General features: G+C 44.4%; 1 protein-coding gene across 2 annotated transcripts; it reads left to right on the top strand.

Moving 5' to 3' along the window:
• The first annotated feature begins 558 nt into the window (after positions 1–558).
• Positions 559–12,645, top strand: lypla2 (lysophospholipase 2). Of its 2 annotated transcripts, none has more exons than XM_064347296.1 (10): positions 559–710; positions 4,320–4,412; positions 7,192–7,223; positions 7,558–7,623; positions 8,867–8,914; positions 9,802–9,872; positions 9,991–10,064; positions 10,635–10,736; positions 11,496–11,672; positions 11,800–12,645. In XM_064347296.1, exons 2-10 carry the CDS (start codon positions 4,335–4,337, stop codon positions 11,848–11,850), a joined length of 699 nt encoding a protein of 232 aa, XP_064203366.1. In that variant the 5' UTR covers positions 559–710; positions 4,320–4,334; the 3' UTR covers positions 11,851–12,645. The 2 variants fall into 2 exon arrangements, with proteins under 2 accessions (XP_064203366.1, XP_064203365.1); XM_064347295.1 differs by lacking the exon at positions 559–710 and adding an exon at positions 916–940.
• The last annotated feature ends 1,112 nt before the right edge of the window (positions 12,646–13,757 follow it).

The following is a 13,757-nucleotide window of genomic DNA, read 5'->3' on the forward strand; positions in this document are numbered from 1 at the left end:
GGACAAAATCCTGGAATTACTCCAGTACCAGCTGCAGTAGGAGTCTGATTTCCATTTCAAGGCTATGGACCAGCTAGTAATATTTCCACAACACTTCAGGCAGAGTCCTAAGGATAGGATACTCAGTTTCAATCGCAATAAAGCTTTATGAAATCCGGACATTACTCTAGTCTTACCGCATGAACCCACACGCGCTGTTCACAGACTTGGATGAGTTGCGCTGTGATTCCATTACACAATGCAGTGGCAGTGTGTTGTCACTGTAGGCGTGGGTTATAATTACAATGTGAATCAGGCGACACGATGAAGCTTGTAAAATGGCTTACAATGTAGTACAGTAATGCAGTGGTAAATTCAAACGAACCGAAATATGTTACGCTTTATAGCTGTATCATAATCGACTTTTAACTTCATAAGACATTACTGGCAATTCGATATGCTTGAATATGATTATATATTGGACCATTTTGAGAATGTTTGAAATAAACTGGCCATCAAAGTGCGATAAATGCCCCCATCCTGTAAAACTGAACGTGTTAAAAAAATTAATAAAAAAAAACACTAGTTCCCTTGTCCAGGCGGGAGTGCGCGCACGAGCGCGGGCGTGTGGTAGGAGGCAGGGTGTGGGAACAATGACCTCACTGCGCTCTATCCCCGCCCCTCTACGGCATCAGTAGCGGAAGTTCCGTTGTGATCTGGGCTAGCAAGCGGTGAGTGTACGAATTTGTGCTTATGGGCCTCGGTTAAATGTAACTTATTTATCCGGTTCGTACCGATTCTGAACAAAGTCGATTGTCTCACTTACGCCGGTGGGCGTCGAAGCGGAGGGAAACGGGTTTACCGGGTCGAACTGGGCCCAGTTCGTGCGGACTGGGTTGAGAGGGCACGGAAAGGGATGATGGAGACAATACTGATTGCGCTGTGTGGTTGCTGCTTCATTGTGAGAATGTGGAGCTAAAACGGGATTAAGCGGGCTGGTTGCAGGGACATAACATCATGTCTATGACGGATTCAGTCTTGCGGCTTTGTGTCTGTTCTCATTTTTGTTTGAATTGTGTTAATTTAGCTAAACGACTGAGTTAAGCTGCTTCTCTCTCCCCCGGTGACCCGCTCATTGTTTCTTCATCCCCTCCCCCCTCCTTCCTCTCATTCAGTGCTTAATCTTTTAACGCAAATTATGTGCGTTTTATTCAAGTTAGCTAGCAAACTATCCCTGCTATCTCTAGAGAGAAAGATTAAAATAGCTTTTTCGGTCGATACGTATGTGGCTGCGCATTGCTTGTCAATGCGGTTCAGATCATACAAAATCACAACGTCAGGTATAAACAGAGATTGAGTTTTTCGAGTTTGTGCTTTAAAATTTTTGTATCAAGTTATGTCTACAGAACAGACTTAGCTAGTTATTTAGCTTGACAATATTGCTACTTAATTGTAATAGCTACAAATAGCCGTCTGTATTAGGTTACTGTAGTGATTGACTTGACAAACGAACTGATGTGAACGCTGTTTCCTGTTGAATTATTATGCACAGTAGCGCCCTGTTCTTTTGCTTCTGATCTTGAGTAGACGAACTGTGACACAGCTGTACTGTTTTCAGTTATAAAAAACCGAACGCATTGGAGAAGCCAACTACCTGATGCGTTGAAAACAACTGTCTCAGTTGTTGGTAGTCACACGTTTCCCATTGGCTTACTTTATTACATTTAAGTGCGACTGAAGTTGAAACGTACACCTCAACAAGGCGGTGGTTGAAGTCAACGCTTGTGGCTTGTTTAATACAAGTCAGATGGAAACTCGTGATGTCCACACCAAGGTCGAATACACTCAAACAGTCGCGCGCTCGCACACACACCACAGTAAAAAGCTGAATCGTAGAGGTGACAACGAAATATTCTCCTCACCCCTCCGACACTCAACTACAACCAGTGTGTGAGCATTTCGGTTGCTGTAATCATTAATCCAGCTGGTGCATAATTACCATGGCCCTTTAGCCAAATATAAATCATAAATAATGGAGTAAGTCACCATGGAGTGTCTGCGTTGTCTGTTAAAACACTACAGGAAGGCTCTTTGTTTTACAGATCTGAAACTGATTGATGGGTGGAGTCAGTCATGCTTTCATTGGCTGTAGCTGTGTAAGGGGGTCTCACTGTTGACATCTGGATGCATTCTGTCATTCTCCTGAGATTAGCAAGATGAAAGGGGGACAAAGCTGTTGAATGGGGACATTTTGGGCAGGTGCACAGAGGAGTACTGGTTGGGCATGTCAGCAGTAAATTGGCCATGGTCAGAGAGCTATGGTCCTCAGTGAAGAATAACAAAACCTGATGATCCTACAAGGTTTTGTTGTGTGTTTGTGTATAGTACTGCAGCTCACAAAGTAATTGTGATATCTGCATTTGTGTTTTTCTCTTTGGATTTTGTCATTTCTCTTTCTCACTGTCTCTCTCTCTGTCTCTCTTGTTACTCTATCATTACTGTCACAAAAGGTAGGGTGGGTTTATTACAGTGACTTTATATCCAGTCTGTTTCTGTGAACTCTTCCTTTCCCCCCCCCCACTGTGTCATTCCATCCCTCATTCCTTCCTTCTCTCCCTCCCTCTCCTTGTGATTTTATCATTGTCTGTCTGACATTTCTCCTCTGCTGCATCTCGGTCTCATTCAAATTCTCAGTGCTTCCCTGGTGCACATTTTGCATATGGTCCTGATCTTATGCACATTTAGCATGTCAGAGAGGAAAATGACCAACTGAGGTGGCATCTGTGCCAGCAGCCAAGTTAAGGGAGTGGCTGGACATAACCTGTACCTAAACAGCACAGTTTGACACTTTGCAGATACTATATGATATGGACAGATATAATACAGAAACTGCCCGGTTGTTCCTTTTGATATTTCTGATGTGCCTACATACATGCACAAGAGATGGTGTTGTCTCAAATTCCTTATTGTTCACAACCTGACTATTTCCATGAATTGTACATAGCATTTGATATGTGAATTCAAATGAACAGTACACAAGCACAAGTTTATTTTTGTTGTTGATGGAAATGGGTCTGCAATGTTGGGTTCGTCAGGCTGGTGTGACATTTAACATGACTTGTCTGTCTAAGGTTTCAGAATTTTAGATTCCTTCCTTTGGGAGAAATTTGTGAAGACTATTAGAATTATGCCATTTGCGAAATTCTTACATAGTGCTACTAACTTCACTTGAAGTAGAGAGGAAGAAAAGAGTTTTACTGATTAAAACCAAGATGTTTTGGCGCTAGCCTTTGTCAGGGTTTTTATCACACATATAAATGCATTTCCCTGTAAGCACTGTCTGTGTTATTTGTCTGAGGACAGCTAGTGCTGAAATGTGTTCTGTTAACCATTTCCCAACCAGCCCCCAATTCAGTTTGCTCAGACTGAACCCTATTAAGCTTTAGGTATGTTTAGCTAATGAGTCCCAGGATCAGCTGACGAGAGTGAGCCTGTTTTTCTGTGTTTGGCAGAAGGCTTTAGTCATCCACTCTGTTTTGTTTGTTTTTAGTGAGTCATAATAATGCTTATTGTGATACTAATGCTTTTGCTACACTGAGGTCTAGTTTAATTGAATTCTGTTTGTCTTTCTTTATCACACTGTACTCCTCATAGCTGCCCTTTCAATTCCACCCTGACAAAGACTAATTTTCACATCATTTTATTCTCAGTGTACTGCTCATATTATAGGCTACTTGAGTCTGAAGGATAAAGAAAAAGTCCAGTAAATGATTTATGTTAGACAGGAAGCAATATCACACATCCCGTCTTCTCATTCTGTGTCTATGGTGCCAATGTGTTTAGAACAGAAAAAAGCCAAATCCATTGATATAGTGGAAATAGGGATATTATTAATGCTGGCCTGAACTCTCATTATTTGCCAAGCACAGACTACACCACCATTCAGAGGAATAATTGAATATCACATTGAACAGATGCAGCCTGATAAGTGCTGAGGACATGTTGCTGCTCCATTTAACCCTCTTACTCTGATGCATGTAGGCTTTTACTACCTGATTAAATGAGTGCATTTACTGGAATATTATGTGTCAGAGACATTAAGGAGCTTTACTGGAATATTGTCTGTCAAAAACGTGCTGTTCTGTACGGAGAGATTAGCGAATCGTTGACATTTTGAATATGTGTTCGACACATTTGTATGTATCGATATGTATATAGGAGTGAGTGTTACGGTTTCCATGAGATGTGAAAACAGTGAAACAGAATATTTTTTAAGTTAAATGGCACGATACAGCTTGTAAAACTGAAATGTCTTTTCTTTCCTCCCGATCTCTCTTCAGTACCCCTTACAGTGTATGTGTGGCAACAACATGTCTGTGCCGCTGCTTTCCGAGGCTGTGACGGTGTCTGGGACGGAGAAGGAGACGGCTGCGGTGAGAGACCCAACTCTGAGGCTTACTGCTGTCACAGCACACTGAGGCTTACGGCTCACTGCAGCACACTGAGGCTTACTGCTCACCGCAGCACACTGAGGCTTACTGCTCACTGCAGCACACTGAGGCTTACTGCTCACTGCAGCACACTGAGGCTTACTGCTCACTGCAGCACACTGAGGCTTACTGCTCACTGCAGCTCACTGAGGCTTACTGCTGTCACAGCATACTGAGGCTTACTGCTCACTGCAGCACAATGAGGCTTACTGCTGTCACAGCACACTGAGGCTTACTGCTCACCGCAGCACACTGAGGCTTACTGCTCACTGCAGCACACTGAGGCTTACTGCTCACTGCAGCACACTGAGGCTTACTGCTCACCGCAGCACACTGAGGCTTACTGCTCACCACCTGGCTATGCCACTGAGCTTACTGTCACAGCAAGGGCTTACTGCTCACCACAGCACACTGAGGCTTACTGCTCACCGCAGTACACTGAGGCTTACTGCTCACCGCAGCGCACTGAGGCTTACTGCTCACCGCAGCACACTGAGGCTTACTGCTCACTCACTGGACCTCACTACAATCACTAAACTGAATGCATCTGGCTGCATCTTGCCTCACCTTACCGCAACTCACTGCATTTTACTTGCCTCATAGCAGAGTCCTCTGCAGTCAGCTTTTAGAAGTGACCGTTTTCATTATCTATCTAATGGGGCAAGTGGATTAATAAATGCACAGTCCCTTGCCATTTAGAATATTTACTCATAAATAGACATACTGTGTAAATACACAAGATGTAGGGTGTAAAAATTCTCTACAAGGGATGTACATTTTGGCAAGTGTGAACAATAACAATAAAATCCTCCTATTGTCCTAGTTTTGTACTACATTTAATTAGTCCTGATACTTTTGTCCTGCATTTTTGCATATTCCACATATTATTGGTCCCTGTTCTTCTGAACACAACAACTCTCATTCAGCACAAAGGCATGGCACCAAAAAAGCCAGCGGCAGAAGAACGCACCACCCCATGAGGTCCAGTGAACATTACCGCCAATGAAGTAGCAGGCTGCTGGCAATCTGGGAGCCTCAGGGCTGCCGCCAGAACAGTGTGCTACTGTTCCACTGCTCTGTAGCTACCGTGGCTACAGAGCTCAGTAGCTCATAACAATTCAAATGTTCTCACTCGCACATCCACGCAAAATCTGTGAAAGAACATTCCGGAACATTTTTTTTCCCCCTACATTAAAAGACCTCTCTCATTTCAGCCAATGAATTATTCGTTGACTTGCAATGGCCATAAAGGCTGTATTCAGGGCAGTGCATAATGTTGTGTCATTTCCACCACATGATCGAAAACCGCCAGTTGCCTGGTCTTGCCAGCCTCATCAAATTTCCACTCATTGAAATTTTATGCTGAATCTTATTTTTTTCTGCCCAATGTCTACTCGCTGCTTTTGTTTTTTGATTTTCCTTTATTCCGTTGGTTTGGTTCCGCCTTTAATGTGTCACCACATTTCTGTTAAGTATTACACTGGTCAGACACAGTTTGTGCTGAAACCTTGAGAAGGGAACAGGGATTTTGGTTGAGCCACAGATTGCCTACACAAGTGTTTCTCAACCCTGGTCCTGGGAATCCATTGTGTGGGCTGGTTTTCATCAAAGCCGAATCTCTTGATCAGTTCAGGTTGTTGAAAGTGTGTTTAAGTTCTAGTATAATTGTGTGGGTTAACTTATTTTAACACAATGCAGGTTTAGCCAGTTGCTGTCAGTAAACTCCATTCAGTTTACACAGATGGTTTCAGGCTTCCACACTTTCACCAGGTCCCAGCTGATTTCACCTGTCAGTTTGTAATTAATTCTAAAATAGCACCTTTTTCAATTAATATAATTTGCCATATATTTCATACAAGACAGTAAAGTTGATCTGACTGATAGAAATTCCTGGGATGTGACTATAGGGCATTTATTTTTTATGGCATGCATAGCTATTTCTGACATAATGTGGCTTTAAGAGGTAAAATCGTCCGTCAATAGATGTAAAAACTAATAAAGAACAATTAGCAGCTCATTACAATACAGGGCTTGTTATTATGCTTGGAACAAAAACCAGCATACACAGTGGGTCCCCAGGACCTGGGTTGAGAAACACTGGTCTAACACCCACCGTATACCAGCTCTGCAGTCTTTACAATGAATATTCTGTCAAAATTTATGCTTGGGATTATTCAATAAGGAACGTACCCAAGGACAGTACTGTGGCATTGGATGTTCTGTGATGTCACATAACACCAGAAACTCGTGTTACCATCCTGTTATTAGTTAGGAGAGAAGATGCAAGGAGCTGGCCATCTGCTTAGTGGTTTAGCCACTGAGCGTGAGTCGTGGAATGCAGGATTTTTAATGTTATTGGGTTCTAGTGCAAAATGGAAACACTTGTGCCGTATGAATCTGAATGTCAAAGGGGACTCCTGCTAAATTGCAGGGTAGGCCTGACTAAATTAGCCACCACAAGTGACTTTTACCAGCATTTTGTGGGTGTGAACCTGTTCATCTTCCAGCCCTGTGGTTACACAAGCACAGCTTGTAAAGCTGATTTATGATTTAGTTTGACAACACCCTAGAGCTGATCCAGGACCAGTTCATCTAACCCTTGTGTGAACCCCAAGCGTTTAATGCCGGCAGACCAGACTAATTCCGGGTCAGTGCTTAGGGCCGCCCTAATTGGGCTCTGTTGAGCGTATCTTTCATTGAAGTATCTTTCCCCTCTACACAGGTGATCTTCCTTCATGGGCTCGGAGATTCTGGGTAAATTATGTTTTTCTTTGTGTGTATATCAGTCCATGTGTCCCATGTCTTTTCAAGGAATAATCTTCCTGACTTACACACACATACACTTATGTCAAAGGTGTGATTCTTCCATGCCAGTTTTTAGTAGTTATTGTGAATTTAGAAACAGTTACCACATATATTTTTTTAATAATTAGTTTTGTGCCTGTTCTCAATAGTTAATCTTCATATTCTTCCTTATGTGTTATAATATTTGCATTTGGTAGGTTTCAAATATTCCTGTGTTTTTAAAAATTATTTTGTGACTTAGCTGCTCTTTTCTGTGCCCCTCTGGCTATTCTCTCTCCTTCAGGCATGGTTGGGCAGAAGCAATGACATCTATTCGGCTGCCATATGTGAAGTACATCTGTCCCCACGCGTAAGTCTGTGTGACAGTTTGCAGTCACGCATGTCTATGTGTCAGTTTGCAGTCACGCATGTCTGTGTGCCAGTTTGCAGTCAGGCATGTCTGTGTGTCAGTTTGCAGTCAGGCATGTCTGTGTGTCAGTTTGCAGTCACACGCATGTCTGTGTGTCAGTTTGCAGCCACACGCATGTCTGTGTGTCAGTTTGCAGTCACGCATGTCTGTGTCAGTTTGCAGTCACACTCATGTCTGTGTGTCAGTTTGCAGTCACACGCATGTCTGTGTCAGTTTGCAGTCACACGCATGTCTGTGTGTCAGTTTGCAGTCACACGCATGTCTGTGTCAGTTTGCAGTCACACTCATGTCTGTGTGTCAGTTTGCAGTCACACGCATGTCTGTGTCAGTTTGAAGTCATACTCATGTCTGTGTGTCAGTTTGCAGTCACACTCATGTCTGTGTCAGTTTGCAGTCACACGCATGTGTGTGTGTCAGTTTGCAGTCACAGGCATGTCTGTGTCAGTTTGAAGTCACACGCATGTCTGTGTGCCAGTTTGCAGTCAGGCATGTCTGTGTGTCAGTTTGCAGTCAGGCATGTCTGTGTGTCAGTTTGCAGTCACACGCATGTCTGTGTGCCAGTTTGCAGTCAGGCATGTCTGTGTGTCAGTTTGCAGTCACACGCATGTGTCTGTGTCAGTTTGCAGTCAGGCATGTCTGTGTCAGTTTGCAGTCACACTCATGTCTGTGTCAGTTTGCAGTCACACGCATGTCTGTGTGTCAGTTTGCAGTCACAGGCATGTCTGTGTCAGTTTGCAGTCACACTCATGTCTGTGTGTCAGTTTGCAGTCACACGCATGTCTGTGTGTCAGTTTGCAGTCACACGCATGTCTGTGTGTCAGTTTGCAGTCACACGCATGTCTGTGTGTCAGTTTGCAGTCACACTCATGTCTGTGTGTCAGTTTGCAGTCACACGCATGTCTGTGTGTCAGTTTGCAGTCACACGCATGTCTGTGTGTCAGTTTTCCTTTACATGGTCACGAGTTCCAGATGCTCAATCTTCGACATCCTAACACGTGACACTGCCATTCACATTAAGACGATTGTGGCATTTGCACCAAAAAATGTGTTTTTGTTTTCCCATTTCGTTTAGTTTGTCCACATGTTTGTATATGCAAGCCAGTGTGTTTTCCCTCTATACAGGGAAAGCGAGAGACGTGTGTTTGTTAGGAGCACTGATTGCTGTTTGTCTGTCTGTTTATAGGCCTCAAATGCCCGTCACTCTCAATATGAACATGACCATGTCGTCATGGTGAGTCCATTCCTGTTTCTCTCTCTCTGGTGCAGGCCCTGGCTGTGGAGTACATTGGCTCAGGCCTTGTCTTAGCGGCCACTGGCTCAATATTTATCAGTACTGTGGAAAGGATAAGACAGATTCACAGGGTTTCTATGAGTGGGTGGCAAGCCAACTGTAATTTGCCGGTTCATGTTATAATGAAGGTTTTATTGATTTTGAAGTAGAAAGAAAAGCAAGTATAGTAATTTAGAGTGTTCTTGACGACACTAAAAGGGAAGGAAAATGGTAGGGTCAGAAAAATGAACCGCTTCCTGGTTGCCTCAAGAATATGATTCTGTAAAGCTGCATTAAGCTGTTTCTAGGGCCCTGTGAAGAGGAGGGCTGTAAATCTTCCAGCAGTAATTTACTGCTAGCAGTGTGCCAAGGTTCATTCATGCGGAGCAGGTCATTTGAAAACATGCTGATTAGGGTGTGTGTGTGTGCGTGTGCGCGCGTGTGTTTGCGTGCGTGTGTGTGTGTGTGCGGATGTGTGTTTGCGCGTGTGTGTGCGTGCGTGCGCGTGTGTGTGCGTGCGTGCGCGTGTGTGTGCGTGCGTGCACGCGTGTGTGTGTGTGCGTGTGCGCGCGTGTGCGCGCGTGTGTTTGCGCGTGTGTGTGCGTGCACGTGTGTGTGCGTGCGTGTGCGTGCGTGCACGTGTGTGTGCGTGCGTGCGCGTGTGTGTGCGTGTGCACGCGTGTGTTTGCGTGTGTGTGCGTGCGTGCACGTGTGTGTGCGTGCGTGCGCGTGTGTGTGCGTGTGTGTGCGTGTGTGTGCGTGCGTGCGCGTGCGTGCGCGTGTGTGTGCGTGTGTGTGCGTGTGTGTGCGTGCGTGCGCGTGTGTGTGCATGCGTACGTACTCTGCAGGTTTGACCTGATGGGACTGAAGCCCGAGTCTCCTGAGGACGAGCTTGGAATCAAGAAAGCGGCAGAGAGCAGTAAGCAGCCGACTCTCAGCCCTCCTCACTCAGCCTGGGCGGGGCAGGCAGTTTAGCCCGCGCCGCTCCCCTGTCCTCCCGCTGACGCTGTGCTTACATCCTCCTTTCTCCTTCGCAGTTAAGGTCATCATCGACCACGAGGCCAAAAACGGCATCCCGCCCAATCGGGTGCTGCTGGGCGGGTTTTCTCAGGTGAGGACGCGGGGGCCCCCAGCGGTGTTTTCCCACAGCTTGCGATGGTGGGGCTGTAACCGGGCTACTCGGAGCCTTCCTGCATTTCGTTCACCCATTTGTGAAAAGAATAAGACTGTAAGACAAGTGCATGGTGTTTCCACGGTATAGTGATTAGTGGTGTGTTGATATCCTCAAACACCAGCACAGCTGTGTTAGGGCCGCAGCATGTTCAGGCCTTCACTGCAGTTAATCTCTTGGATTAACAAATGGTTGTCGCCTTTACTGCAGCCTGATTAAAATGGATGGCTTAAGTGCTCCTGATTTGAAAAGCACATCTGATCAAATCAAAACAAGTGTATTTAATTTGTATGCATTTCACAAAGCATTTGTGACAATACACTTCACATTTCATTGCAGTGACTTAGCAAGAGTGTCTTAAAAAGTAGAGAATACCAGTTTTAGTGTAAGGAATACAAAAGTGTGATGTCACCAAGTGGACTCTATCTGAAAGCTCCCACAAAAGCGAGCTAAGGGTGACAGTGGCAAGGAAAGACGGTTAGTTTCTGATTCAGACTCCCATTCCAACAGGGCGGCGCTCTCTCCCTCTACACTGCCCTCACCTGTCAGCAGCAGCTGGCGGGTGTGGTCGCTCTTAGTTGTTGGTTGCCACTTCACAAGACCTTCCCCCAGGTAAGAGCTCTGCTTCCTCTGTGTTTGTGTGTGAGCATGGGTGTGTGTGTGTGTGTACGTGTGTCGTGTGTGTGTGTGTGTGTGTGTGTGTGTGTGTGTGTGTGTGTATGTGTGTGTCTGTGTGCGAACTTGCATTTTAACAGTTAGGCAACCATCTGCAATTGTAGTAAAAAGTGTTGAGCGGTATTATTTACTAGTTTGTGTGAGATGTTTAAATTCTGATTCCTTTCTTCACATTCAGGGACAAGTTATATTAAATTACATCACACTTTTTACTCAGAAGTCGTTATTTGGGGTGCCTTGCATAAATGACATTTGTTTTTCATGTTCTCAATTTAATCTGAAGCAGTCTTTTTCAGTCCATCAGTTCTGGGGTACAATGGCAGTGTTCCACCAGGGGTTTAGACCTGTACCCTTTGGGTTACAATCCCAGCTCCTAAAGAAATATGCTGTGGCCCGTATTGATAATCATTACCTCAATACCTGTACCCACCAGTACTACTGTTTGGCCAGTTACGCCAAAAAAAATTCATTGTAGTTTTATTGAGGTAGTAGCAGACATATTTCATAGCTCATAGACTCATATACTAACTGTCCACAGCTATTTTGAGCAGCAGTTTTCAGCTTTCTGTACCTGTACCTCTATTGGCAAGAATGGCCAATGATTTAAATAATGATTGAATATAAATGTTTTGAATGTACTGTGTCTATCTGGAGGTGTCTGGTGGTGCAGTGGTTAATCATCAGTGTGTCCACTAGGCGGCGTTCGGGAGTGGCAACCGGGATACGCCCATCTTGCAGTGCCATGGGGAGATGGACCCCATGATCCCTGTGCAGTTCGGAGCCCTCACCGCCGAAAAGCTGAAGACCATCGTTTCAGCTCACAAAGTCACCTTCCATACCTACCCTGGCCTCATGCACACCTCCTGTCCTCAGGTATGTGTGTGAGTGTGTGAGTGAGCGAGCGAGCGAGAGTGTGCGTATATGTGTGTATAATGCAACGCACATGAGTGTGTCTACTTCCAATAGGTATTTATGACCTACTTCCGTATCTCTCTTGCAGGAGATGTCTGCGGTGAAGGAATTCATTGAGAAGCAGTTGCCCCGAATCTGACCTCACTTTAATCCCACTGTGACCCCAGACAGTGACCCCTCACCTCTGACCTGCCATTCTCCCCATAGGAAACAGCCATGAGCACCCCATACAGATTTCACACACAAATATGTATTAACAGTTAAACATCCCCATACTGTGAACATGTTCATTTTACATATGGTAAAGCCTCAAGCCTTCCTTTCGACCCAGACTCACATGAATACAAATTTATAAACAAAACGCCAAACTCTACTCAAACACTGTAACCCGTCTGTAAACGCACATTGTCAACACACACTGAAGCGTGCACTCAAGATTAACGGTGCAAGTTTTACAGTCTTACTTAAAAGGGAGAGTCATTGACTTAGTACACTTCTCCATCACACTCTCCTTGCTCGCTCTCTCTTTTCCTGACGTTCGCTTTCTTTTTTTTCTCACTCTCTCTTCCTGGACACTCACGCCCTCTAACGCTGGTGTGTGTCAGTAAGTGGGTCAGTTTACTGGATGGCTATTTCATCTCCTTTATAAGCAGAACTCAGTATTATTAGCATTACCCCCTTACTAAACAGAGAAGGCATTGGCATGGACTATCTCTGATCTGGAGACCTGTGCGTGTTCTGGCACCGTCTGGAGTGACTCAGGCTGTTCTGTTCCGCATGATTTACCCACAGTGCACTGCTGCCGCAGCTGTGGTCCCCTGCTCAGGTGCTGGTGATGAATCTCCTGCTCTTGGGTTTCTGTGCTTGTGCAAGATTTCTCAGACTATAAAACCTCTAAATGAATTCAAATAAAGAAATTAATGGATGATTCAAATTTGCCACCATTATTCTGTTCTTAAATATGGTTCAGGTCAGGGTGTAGCTGTTGAGGGTAACTTATACTGTGATGTGATGTGAGCAGTTGAAAATACAGCTTCTAGAGCCGAGTGCTCAGCTTAAAAGAAAATACTCAAAAACATGAGCTTCTGTTAACAGTCCTGAAGTGTGCACTTGAGGAAAACATCTCTCCTGTGCATTATTACCCAGTACAAGGTGCAGTAATGTCATTTATTGATTCTGTATAATAATAATATTATACGTTGGTGCAGTGGGTAGCACTGTTGCCTTATTATACTGGATTTGAATTGCTTTCTGTGTGGAGTTTGAATGTTTTCCCTGTGTCCTTGTGGGTTTCCTCCGGGGACTCTGGTTTCCTCCCACAGTCCAAAGATATGCAGGTAGGCTAATTGGAGATTCTAAATTGCCCATAGGTATGAGTTTGTGAGTGAATGGTGTGTCCCCCCCCCCCGCAATAGATTGGCGACCTGTCTACGGTGTATTCCTGCCTTTTTCCCATTGCATGCTGGGATAGGTTCCCTAGCACCCCTGCGACCCTGACCAGGATATAGATAATGGATGGATGGAATAATAATAATAATGAATAATAATAAATACACTAGAAATGTGTAATTTAATATACATAAATGAATTAAAAACCTGACAGGACAGTCATCATTTCTTGTTTTAACTCATGAATAACATTACGTATTGTGTTTGATTTGATATTCTGTGTCGCTCGGCTGAATATGCAGTTCTGGTTTTGAATTTTAACAGTGTGAATCACTCCAGTGGGTACCAGCTGCAAACCAGTACAGGTTGAACTCTGCTCTTACCAAGAGTTCTGACCACCCAGGACATTGATTGTCTAAGCAAGTTTCTTTTTACTCTTAAGTATATAGATATTTGTATATAGCTCCTATTGGCCAGGTGATGTGGAGGTTGTCATGGAGACATGACGAGGCCTTTGTATTGGGTGGTGGACTGGATCAACAGGAAAAAGCCTAAAGTAAGGAAGGTGGAAAGCTGCAATACTACAATATTTGGAATGCTTCCGATTACAGTTGAGCCTTTTCCTGTTTAGAACTGGCCAATGGTGAGGTAGATTAC

The sequence above is a fragment of the Anguilla rostrata genome, chromosome 8 (genome assembly GCF_018555375.3).
Source record: "Anguilla rostrata isolate EN2019 chromosome 8, ASM1855537v3, whole genome shotgun sequence".
NCBI classification, from domain to species: Eukaryota; Metazoa; Chordata; class Actinopteri; order Anguilliformes; family Anguillidae; genus Anguilla; species Anguilla rostrata.